The sequence below is a fragment of the Durio zibethinus genome, chromosome 24 (assembly GCF_047325235.1).
Source record: "Durio zibethinus cultivar Kanyao isolate XHJ-2024 chromosome 24, ASM4732523v1, whole genome shotgun sequence".
NCBI classification, from domain to species: domain Eukaryota; kingdom Viridiplantae; phylum Streptophyta; class Magnoliopsida; order Malvales; family Malvaceae; genus Durio; species Durio zibethinus.
The window spans coordinates 15,481,238-15,493,117 of record NC_143185.1 but is presented as its reverse complement, the minus strand read 5'-3'; the positions used below and the strand labels follow the sequence as shown (position 1 = coordinate 15,493,117).

Here is an 11,880-nt window from a genome sequence, read left to right as displayed (position 1 = left end):
ATTATAAATGATATTATTCATCTAAAGAAAAGTCAAAACTTTTGTAAATTTTCAAGAATTATAAAAATCTTTTTTTTATATAAAAAAATATTATCTTCACTTCATTTGCTCAACGATAAAAATTTTGCACCATTTCTTTTCTTGTTTGATAAAAATTCAAGAATCAATCTTTAAATAGTTAAAATTAATAATTGCTTTTATGACAATGTTTATAAGGATATACATATATATATAAGAAATTATAAAATATTATGATTCAAGTATAAAAGAAATTATTATAAAAGTCTAAACTTTTGTAAATTTTTAAGAAATATAAAAATCTTTTTTTTTATATAAAAAATATTAACTTCGATTCATTTGCTAGACACTAAAAATTTTGCTACCATTTCTTTTCTTATTTGATAAAAAACCAAGAATCAATATTTATATAGTGAAAATTAATAATTGCTTTTATGATAATGTTGATATAGATATATATTTGATGAAATTGTGAAAGATATTTTATATTAGTAGATTATTCCTGAACTATTGAATCATAATATTTTATAATTATATATATATAATTGATTGAACAACAAATCATAATAATTAATTTGGTCATACCTATTTGCTTTTTATTAATTCTTATTTTTGACATACTTCAAGTAATTATTACACAAATATATTGGCCTAACAATTATTTTTATTTCAACAAAATAAAGTTATTTTTTTAGATAAAAGGAAACAATGATTTTTTATGTGGTGTTTGAAAACATATCATTTTTTTGAAATATTATTTATTTTTAATCATTTTTAACATAATTGATAGAGTATTTTTGGTGGATAGATGTGGTAGTGATCATCATTCTTCTCATTCCATTCATTGTCGGCAAAGAAAATTAATAATAAAAAAGTACTACAAAAGAAAATGAAAAATATAGGTTTACATATTAATTTGTCGAGATTAAAAATATGCAATAATAAAAATAAATATGTTAATTAATTAACAGAGAATAAAAACATTTAAAAAAGGAATAAAACAAAAAATATATATAATACGAAAAGTTAATTATAATCAATTTAAACAAAATTCAAAAAGAAATGAACTAAAGAGAAACAAATAAATTAACCAAATATACAATATAAAAATATTTAAATTAGAACATAAATAAAACATTATATTTGTTCCCAAAAACAAAATCATACTTTTATCGAACTTTTTTAACAACATTCAAATGTCTCATTTTTTCATATAAAGATGCAAACTCTAATTATTTTGGTAGTACATACTTTCTAGTTAATAATTCATTAACTTAGAATAACCATCATATAATTTCTAAATAAGTCCTAATACTTGACCAATTCAAATTCTAGTTTATTTTCTTTTGATTGATTATTAATTTCAATATAAACCATATTTTGAAAAGTAAGAAAGATAGAAAATGGACTTTCTTGTTCATGAGTACAATGTGACTTCCACTTCTTTCTAACTTTTGCCAATTTTTGTCAAAACCAATAAACTATAATCATCAAATAAAAAAAATTATTTTTCAATTTCTAATTCTAATAATAACAAATAAAATAATTTTAGCTTGAATGGTATTGTCTCCCTTATAGTTTTTGCATTCTCAAAATCTAATTTCAATGGATAATAATTTATTAAGGACCGCACACACATACACTTATATATTCAAAACCAAGATTAAATTGAAAAAATGATAAATTAAGGTTTAATTTGAATTTAACATTTATACTAAATTTTCAATCTTTGATAAATTTTGATTTCAATTTAAATAATTATCCACAAATACTAAATTTAAATAATTTGTTAAATAAAATTATTTGGCAAAAAATAAAAAATTATACATATATTTAGAACTATGATTAAATTAAAAAGGAAAAGATAAATTATGATTTAATATATTTGAATTTAAAATTTATGCAAAATTTTCAATCTCAAATATATTTTGATTTGAATTTAAATAATTACCCAGAATGTTAAATTTAAATAATTTATTAAAGAAATTTATTCAATAAATAAAATAATATAAATATTATCCTATGTGTCATTAAAAGAAACCATCCACTTAACCATCCACATATGTAATTTTTATTATATAACTTTATATGGTAATATAATATATACTAGTTTTTTACCTGTGAAAATGCATGGAATATTTATTTTTACAATAATATTTTATTTAATTCATTAAAAATCTACATAGAATTTTTGTAGATTCAAAATTTTGTTTGTATAACTAAATATTTGTATCTTCTCTCTTTTTATTTTTATTAAATTTATATATTTAATATTAAAATCTTTGATTTGATTTTTTATTTCATAAATTGAAATTTTCAAAATTTCAAAATATAATTTATCAACAAAATTTTCAAATAGTTTTTTGACCTCCATCTTAATTTAAAAAAGTATATTAGTAAATATTTAAGACATTGAAAATTTTAAATTAAATTCATTTCATAAATTTGATTGCTTAATTGGTAGAAAAGAAAATTTTGTTATATAAAAAAAAAAGTTTACATAAAATTTAAATGTAGTAAGTATTTATAGATCCCAAGAAATTATAAGAAAAACTTATAATTAAGATAAAGTGCAACTGAAATTTAATAATGAAGCCGATCAAAAGAATAGACAAATTTGAAATTGAAGATAAAAATATGATTTAGGAAGTCAAACCGAAAAAAGTTCGTCAAATTCTAAACCATTTCCCGATCCCCTCAACATTTATCTTCTGCATGCATACATATACCTATGATCAGAAAGCAATGGAGAGCAAATGATCTGTTTGATCAAGTAAACTAACTTAAAATCAATCATTCAATTAAATTGAATCACTTTTTTAAGTTTAAATGGTTTAATGGGTTTTGGGTTTAGTTGGTTTAGTTGGTTGGTTTGCGTTTTGAATTTTACAAACCGAATTGATTGAAAAATTAACTTACTAATTAAATATTTAATAAAAATACCCATTTACCCTTATCCATTACCCATTAATCCCTATTATGCTATTCTTAATTTCCTCCCTTTCTCCCTCGTGCCTCTTTTACTGGTGCTCAAACTCTACCATACCAGAGGCACTCACATCTCATTTCACCTCTTACAATCATGCCAGAAGCCACCACCATCAGTGACACTCGAAGCCACTATATCAAAGCTAAAGCCAATGTGTGATTCACCTCTTTCCTCGAAATTTGCTTAGTATTTTCAAAATCTACTTAATATTCCCTAAAAGCATGTCTACTTAAATCTACTTGGATTTCTTTTGGCATTTTCTTGGATATGAATTTCCATTTCTTTTTTTATTTGTTTTCATTGAAACTATGTGCTGATTATTATTATCTTTTTTTTTTTTTTGCTTAGATTTATTTTGGAAATCTTAGGAATTTATGTTTTGTTTAAATTTAATCATTTTTCTATCAGTATTTGAATGCCTTGGATATTAGATCTCAAATCTCTTAAATGTGTTTAGTTTGTAGATATGAAGCATCATAGTTTTACTCAACCTTTTAGTTCTTTAGAGTATGCTCTTGTTTACTTGTTTTTGCTTAGTTTGTCTAGTTACTCATTTAGTATTTTTCATCTTCACTTATGCTGCCCAATACATTTTCAATCTTTCCTTTTTCTGTAATTTGATTTGTAAATTGAAAAAATTGAACAAATCGACTAAAACGATCAACTTAAGTTGATTCAGTTTATGTTAGTTTTCAATCCTTTAATCGGTCAATTCAGTTTTTGTATAGATTAATTTGGTTAATTAGTTTTTAAATTTTTACTACCGAATTAACCGAACCGACTGTTTACTCTCTCCTATCAAAAAGTTCCATTCATTACAAAATAATAATAATAATAATAATAATAATAATAATTAGAAAACTTCAATTTAAAATTTTTATCATCATAATAAAATAGAGTTTAGAGTAGAAGCAATATAACTTATATATGTTAACCAAAAATTAAATGAAAATAAAGAAATAAAAACCTTTTTAAAAATAAATCACATATCTCAAGAAAACAAAAAAAATGCTTTTTTTTTTTCTAAAAAGATCATTGTTTATTCTTATTGATCCTATAAATCAATGTAAAAATAAAAAGAAAATATGAATAGGGAAATTTAAGTGAGGAAATAGAATTTTTAAAAAATGAACGAAAAAAATACTTTTAGATGAAGAATTTGAAAAAACCTATAATAGAAGGAGTAAAAAATGAGTTTTGGATACAATGGAATAGCAAAAATCTATTATGTTATCAATTTTATATCAAGTATTTTAAAATATAATAATTAAACATGTTTTTATCTATTTATTTAAATGGATTTTTTTAGCTTATTTAACTAGAGATTTAAAAAATGAATTAGGATGAATATTTTTAAGTCTTTAAACTAAAATTTTTAAATAGTTTGAATTTAAACAAGTTGAATGTATATAGATACATCTGGATTTAAAAATATTTTTTGATATATTTTGAATATTTAATATGATTTAATGATTTAATTTGAAAATTTTTTACTTTTGATTATTTTGAATAATATGTAATTGGATTTAGATATATCTTGATTAAAAGAAGAATTTAAATATAAATCAATATTTATATATTTTGAATATTTAATTTAATTTAATAATTTAATTGGAAAGTTTTTATTATTGATTATTTTGAATAATATATAATTGAATGTTGATTATTTCAAAAAAAAAAAAAGGATTTAAATTCAAATAAATAGTTGTAGAGTTTGGTCTACTCAAAAATGATAAAAATTAGCCTAAATATGACATTTTAAGCTTATTAAATTATTAAAATGCATTTGAAAATAAATTTAAAAATAAATTTAAAAAATTATTTTTCAAAATCATTATCTTTCATGCTCACTCCAATTTAAATCGCTATTTAAAAATAATTTTGATGAGAAAGGAGATTGGAAATAATGATCATATAAAAAATTTTATTTTGAAAAGAAAAATTATATATATATATATATATATATATATATATATATATATAACAAACACCAGGAAAACAATTAAAAAAATTTCAAGCAATCCATGGAATTATCGCAACTGGAAACAAATCCAATTTCATAACATGTAAGAAGATCCAACATCAACCAAAACCAAAGGCCGAATATTCAAAAGAAAAGCAGCAAATACATCTAATTCAATAATCAAAACCAGCCATTTTTAAATTCAGCCAAGGAAAAAAAAAACAAAGCTTTCTTTTCAAAGAAACAAAGAAAGAAAGTCTTTGTTTTCAATCATTTAAAAGCTAAATTGTGAAAAACAATGAACAAAGCCAAAAGGGTATAGTGAAAGCACGAATCTTTCTTTGATAAACTTGTAGAGCAATCAAATTTAAACTTGGGATTAAAAAAAATGTGTGTTAAAAGAAAATTGAATTAAAATAATATTAGTTTTTTATAAAAATAAAATTATAAAATAACTATATATAAAGAAAAGTTGTACATCCAAAAAATAATAATTATGCAACACATATCATCAATTAATATAATATTTGTTAAGCATCTAATTTAAAATTAATTGATAAAAATTTAAAAATTTATTAAATGTGAGATAATTTACTTTAATAGACTTCAATCACATGTAGGCAAAAAAGAAATAACACAATAAAAAAAAAAAGTCTTAAATCCAACTTAAAACCAATTGATAATAAGTGAAAGGGGTTCAACTTAAATATAAAATTATAAAAAATTAAAAATTTATTAGATATGAGATAATTTATTTTAATAATATTCTAATGCAAATGTCTTGATTTGGGGTTTTACAACAAAATTTTTAAGATTTGGTCTCCTCCTAAAAAAGACTTATAAAGTCTCATTCATTATTATCAAGTGTCAACAAAATAAATACTAAGGACAAAAATAATAGTACGTTAAATTAAGATTTATTGGGAGTATAAAAAAATTTTATTAATTGTTAGATAAAAATTTTTATCAATGTAAATAAAATTAATGATATTTTATTGTTAAAAAGTTTCTTTTTATTTTTGTTTTTATCAAATAATATTTTTTTACTTTTTTTATATAACATTATTTAAATAGTAAATTTTGTTATATTTATATATATATATATATATTTTAATTTGATTATTAACAAAACTCCCCCATTGAAAAAAAAAAGAAAGAATCAGAGCCATAAAAATAGGTAGCCATTTGATCCAACCTGGGTGGGGACAACCGGACAAGGTCATTTGTTGGTAAGTTGGTGTCAGGCAGTGAGGATAAGTTGCTGCTTTCCCACTGTTTTTATATAAAAATTATTTTTAAATATGGATTCAATAATTCACGACGATGTTAATGTTGGAGCAGTTTTATTTTATGCTCAAACTATTTTCTTTGTGTCATAAATGAGAAGTTAGGGTAAGTTGGACTGATGGGATGACCAAACTTTGGCCTATGTGAAAATCGTGGCTTACATTACATAACAAATACCACGAGATTTAAAATTCAAAAGCCAATTGCAAGGTTTTGCTTAGCTAGGGTAATTCATATATTTATATAGTATAAAATATTAATAATTTGTATTATTTGCATTGAGTTCCAACCTAGGGTCTTCCTAGAAAGACAAAAAAATTAAAAGAGACAGAGTATTCTCCACATTTGCAATTTAATGCGCAGGTCAAATATTAAGGTAAGAGAGGTTGGAAGAAGAAAAAAAAGTAAGGAATTAGAACAAGATAAACCTAAAATAATAGTATCTAAATGTCGATATTTATAAGTAAGAGGTAGAGGATCAATGGGGGGTAACAATAACGTGATCAAGCTGATATGGCACTGAACATGTCAGGTCAGTTGAAATATCTAAAATGTCCCTGATTATCTATTGACAACCTCTAATAAAGAAAAAAGATCATAATACTCTTTTGACCACTAAATGCTTCTATCATTCTATCGTCTCATTGAATAATCTGTGTATTAGACCATTGGGTAGGTGATTAATTTATTTTGTATATGTTCGTCGACTTAAAGGATTGCCAAAGATCTGACTTCCTTAGGCTGAGGTCATAAGTTCATGAGACCAACATGATAGGCAAGCATCAATGGGCTATACTTTCTATTCGGCTCAATCTGGGCTATTCTAGTATGTCTCAACTTAGTATGGATCTGATCTTACACGTATGCTTTAGGTTAAGTATATGGCTTGTTTAGAGGTTGCTGAAGTGGTTATATCTTGGATGGTCTGAGGTGAAGACTAGGGAGTTTGGGAAAGTTGACGGAGTTCATATAGTCAATGTGAGACTTAAACATTTCCTTGTTTACGCTCTGGAAGTGATCTAATAATTGGTTCACGAATTGGGTGCAAATCTTTCATTCACCTGACGCAGTGTATGCGCAGCTAGGAGAGTACCAGAGATGGAATTACGATGGCGAGTTGGGAACGGTAATAAGATAAGAATCTGGAATGGTATGTGGACCAAACCATTCCAAAAACTTGAACCATGCAGGTATATGACAATAGGTGCACGGTACAAAAGGGTCTCGGACTTGATTAACCCCGATGGAAGGAAATGGAAGGAGGATGAGATTAGACAAATCTTTTCGGATGAGGAAGGAAAGTTGATATGCTGTATATCGCTGGGTCATACAGCAAGGGAGGATCAACTTATATAGGACCCGGCGAGAATAGGTGAATATATTTTAAGTGCATACGAAATGAAATCATGAAGACAGTGAAACTGCTGGGCCGGCGAATGTTTTTAGGAAAAAAAAAAACAATGGACACTGAATATACCTGCAAAAGTTAAGGTGTTTGGGTGGCGTTTGAACCATGGAATCTTACCAGTGCTTTGCAACTTAAAAAAAGAGGGGAATAGAGGTTCAGGAGATGTGCCAAAGATGTGGGCAAGAGGAGGAAACAGCCATGCATGTTATTAAAAGGTGTAGATCAGCAAAAGAAATATGGAGAATGGGGTGCTGTGGAGAAGCATGGACCTATGCAGAGCTTGAAGACGAAACAGGGTGGTTAAACCACGTGTGAGAAGGTGGACAATAACAGCTTGGAAATTGGGCTAATAAGAAGTTGGATGATCTGACATAACAGGAATATCGAGATCAAAACTAACGAAGTTAAGAAAGCAGAAGAAACGCTGGCTTTTATTGTGCGGTATCTAGAGAACAGAGAAGCCCAGACACGTATAGCTGCAAATGTAGACCAGAGTAGCATCAGATGGGCTACACCAGAAAACGAATATGTCAAGGCAAATTTTGATGGAGCATTAATGGTGATGGAAGGTATGTGTGGCATAGGGGCTGTGGTAAGGGATGGATCAGGTAAGGTTTTAGGGGCATGCATGAACACAGTGAAGAATGTCGGAGATCCCTCTATTGCAGAAACAATAGCAGCAATCATAGCTATTGAATTTACAAAAGAACTGGGATTCCAAGCTGTCATAGTGGAAGAAGATGCACTGGAAGTGGTAAACCAGATACATGCTGAGGAAGAATGCTTTTATCAATGGTGGGAGAACTAATCCAGGATGCAAAAAGGATGGGACAAGGTTTTCGTCTTTTTTCTGCTGCTTGTACGAGGAGAGAGGCTAATGAAGCTGCACATAGGTTAGCCAGAAATAAACTTACCAAACCAATGGAACCAGTGCGATGGATTAATGAATGTCCCTCCATCATATATGATGTAATTCTTGCAGAAAGTAAATTTTCATAATCGAATGAATGCTATATTTTCAGGGAAAAAAAATCTATACTATTGAAGTTAAAAGATTATCATACATTATATAAATGTATATTTAAAAATAATAATAAATATAATAGTATTTTAATCTTATTTATGATATTTAGAAATTTTTCTTAGGGCATATGAAATAATAATCCAAATAGGAGACGTGCAAGAGATTGACCATCACATTGTCAATTAAGATCATCAGCCCCAAAGGAAATGAAAAATGATATTATCAGCCCAAAAAATATGTTTAAAATAAGTCCCAACCTTCATCAATGCATTTATAGACAAACGTTTACAACTTCTTAGATTTTAACACATGCAATGCAAGGCATATAAGTTGGCATGGAACAATGATAACAAGGAAATCACTAGTTACATGTGCAACAGACACACAGGAGGAATACTTAACTCCTTTATTTTGAATGGCTCAGACAGAGACTGGGATAATAACTGTTATTTCCAAACTGTAAATAGCTTTCTGCAGAGTAACCTGAGATGAAATGAGAAATAATTTCCCATGTCCATGAGATTGCTGCAATGGCATTCCATGGAGTTAACAGCTTAATGTCATGGGGCTCAATCAGAATCTTGCTGCTTCTGGCACGAAGCATTCCTCCTGCTAAGGCGAACAGCATCCATGTTGCATCAATGTAAAGCATCAAAAAGGTAACACAAAAAATTGCAACCATAAGAAACATCAACAAGGTAATAAGTACATAGCTTTAAATTTTGAAAAGTTGAATGCTGCATCTAGAAGATGAGCTAGATAATCTACAAGTAACACTTTGACCAAAATAGGAATAAAGATGGTATAAACAGGTCTACTTAACTGTTTCATGCTTTAGTGGTAGAAAATGACAGGTTTTTTCCTGGTTTATCAGAGCTTGATTTCATAACAATTATCCACAAAAATTAAAGAATACATCACAAAAGAGATCTAAAAATCAAGTGACAGGACTGGAATCTTCTTTCTAATATAGTTATGCCAGCAATGGTAAAATAGCCTTAAGGCCCTTAACCCTTGCCAACAGAATATCACAATGAATCAGCCGAAAATGACTAGTGTACAAGAGAAAATATGCTGCCTTCTTAGTCCAACTCCACTAATGATAAATTGTGCAATTCATCATGGTATCAGAAAAAGTTGAAACCATGCAAGTTCAGAAAATGAATACGGTACAATGATAATGATAGCATAACCCTCAAGAATTCATGAACTAGGTTCTTTTTTTAAGTACTTGAGATTGCCAGGTTCTTGACATCTCATTTTGTGTCAAACATAGGAGTCTGATGAGGCTTGAGAGCTAACTTGACATCTTTATTTTTCATACAAAGATGGCAATTAGTTGTGAAAATCAAGATGTGCCAAGTCTACATACAAAAGAATAGCCTGGACATTTAATCACAAAGGATAGCAAACTGTTATCATATTTGATCTACATGCTATGATGCTAGACAGAAAACAGTGGATTTTGTCTTCACAGAGAAATTGGGGGAAGAAGGTACACGTGAGCCTGCAGCCATGTGCAGAATCCTAACTCATGAAGCTTTATCACATACCGCGTGCCAATTTTACAGGAAACAAAAGAAATGGTGATAGACTGATATTGAATCCCCTGGCTTATAATTGGAAAATTATTTTCATATAGTATTAAAATGTTAGATGAAATTTCATGATGCACTATGAATGTTAACAACAGAGAATATCAAATTCAAAGAATTCGAAACACAAACTTTACCATCCAATCTCACAACGCAACTGCCAAACAATGCATAATGGAAGCTTCTCTAGGAACCAAAAGAACAACATCAGACCACTCAATGTTCCCCCACAATTCCCCTCTTTCATCCTTCCTCACCTCAATCTCCGCGCATCGGATCTCCATTTCTTTCCCATTCCCATTTTTTGATTCCCAAACCACCATCAACTTCCCTCCCAAATTCGCCATTGTAGCACCGCATAAAAACCTCGGCAATCCTTTCTTCAACCCTTTTAACTCCTTCCACATGCCTTCTTTCACATCATACCCTCTTATATTCCCCAAATAATCATAACAAAACAAAACCCCATCGATCACGCACGCTCTCCCTCTCCACCCATTATCCAAATCACTCTCCACAGTTCCCCAACTCCCACTTCCGACTTCATAGCAAACCCCATTTCTATCTGCCATCGCGTAAACTTTCCCATCAATAACCGCGCTGGCATGCATCCATTTATCCCGGATTTGGATCGGACTTGGAACGGAGTTCCATTTCCCCGTTTTGGCATCATAAGCTTCAGCCCAGTTCGTTGACCGAGCCCAATTATCAACCACGCAGCCACCGATGACAAAAATTTTGTCGTCAACGACTCCGGCGGCGGCAAACTCACGGGAAACATGCATGTTCGGAGCTAGTTCCCAGGTGTGGGTCCGGCAGTCAAGCGACCACACTTGTGAAGAAGGGATGTCTTTTATGGAGCCGCCGAGGACGTAGATTTTGTGGTCGAGGGCGGCGAACGCGGAGCCAACAAGGGAAGGGGACGGAATAAGAGGGAGAGGGATGAGGGAATATTTGGGATTTATTGGGTTCGAGGGATTTTGGTAGAGTGAGTAGAAGCGTAGAAAATGGCTGGTGTGGAGGCGGAGAGTGATGTAGAGGAAATGCTCCGAAGATTTGAGGAGGGATCGAGCGGAGTAAAGCAGAGGGGAAGAGATGAGAGATTTCATTGATTTTGAGACTAATGAAAGCGTTGGGTGATGGCATCGTGGGATTCGAGCTATGATGTTTAAAGCCACGTCGTCTGGGAGGGACGGGATTAGCTGTGGGAGCGGTGGTGTTGCTGGAGTTGATGGTTTGACGGTGGCGGTAGCGGTGGTGATGGTGGTAGACATGGTTGATGATGTTTGGGTAGTTGGGAAATTTGATGGGAGGAAGTGTTGGGGTTGGTGATTGTTTTAAATTGTGACTCTCACTTTGATTGGGCCTTGCTCTTCTGCTGACTACTCTGGTCGGAAATTCACCCAACTCGTGGCCCAAATATTTGCTTAGAAAAATGGAGTTTCGATGGATTTTTCTAACCTAAACACAAATTTTAAAAATTAATTTCTTTAATAGTAGTTCAATTTGTATAATAAGAAAATTAATTAATAATTTGAGTTTTTGAGCTACATAATTGATATCTAATGATTAATTTATTTATTAATTTTTATGAAT

The 11,880-nt window shown here is 29.3% G+C and overlaps 2 protein-coding genes across 3 annotated transcripts; one reads left to right on the top strand and one right to left on the bottom strand.

Annotated features, from left to right (window-relative positions):
* Positions 1–7,827: 7,827 nt before the first annotated feature.
* On the top strand, positions 7,828–8,473 carry LOC149511956 (uncharacterized). The gene is made up of 2 exons (XM_089753460.1): positions 7,828–7,961; positions 8,044–8,473. Exons 1-2 carry the CDS (start codon positions 7,828–7,830, stop codon positions 8,471–8,473), a joined length of 564 nt encoding a protein of 187 aa, XP_089609586.1.
* Positions 8,474–8,926: 453 nt separating this feature from the next.
* SKIP6 (SKP1 interacting partner 6) lies at positions 8,927–11,678 on the bottom strand. 2 transcript variants are annotated; one of them, XM_022919164.2, is made up of 2 exons: positions 10,422–11,678; positions 8,927–9,298 (listed from the first exon to the last, which is right to left on the bottom strand). In XM_022919164.2, exon 1 carries the CDS (start codon positions 11,556–11,558, stop codon positions 10,431–10,433), a length of 1,128 nt encoding a protein of 375 aa, XP_022774899.1. In that variant the 5' UTR covers positions 11,559–11,678; the 3' UTR covers positions 8,927–9,298; positions 10,422–10,430. The 2 variants fall into 2 exon arrangements, with proteins under 2 accessions (XP_022774899.1, XP_022774901.1); XM_022919166.2 differs by having other exon boundaries at positions 8,927–9,301; positions 10,422–11,625.
* Between the last annotated feature and the right edge of the window lie 202 nt (positions 11,679–11,880).

Coding starts and splice junctions, on each gene's coding strand:
- LOC149511956 (XM_089753460.1), top strand. CDS start 7,828: ATGTGCCAAAGATGTGGGCAAGAGGAGGAAACAGCCATGCATGTTATT. Junction 7,962..8,043: donor GAGCTTGAAGACGAAACAGG/GTGGTTAAACCA, acceptor CTGACATAACAG/GAATATCGAGATCAAAACTA.
- SKIP6 (XM_022919164.2), bottom strand. CDS start 11,558: ATGTCTACCACCATCACCACCGCTACCGCCACCGTCAAACCATCAACT.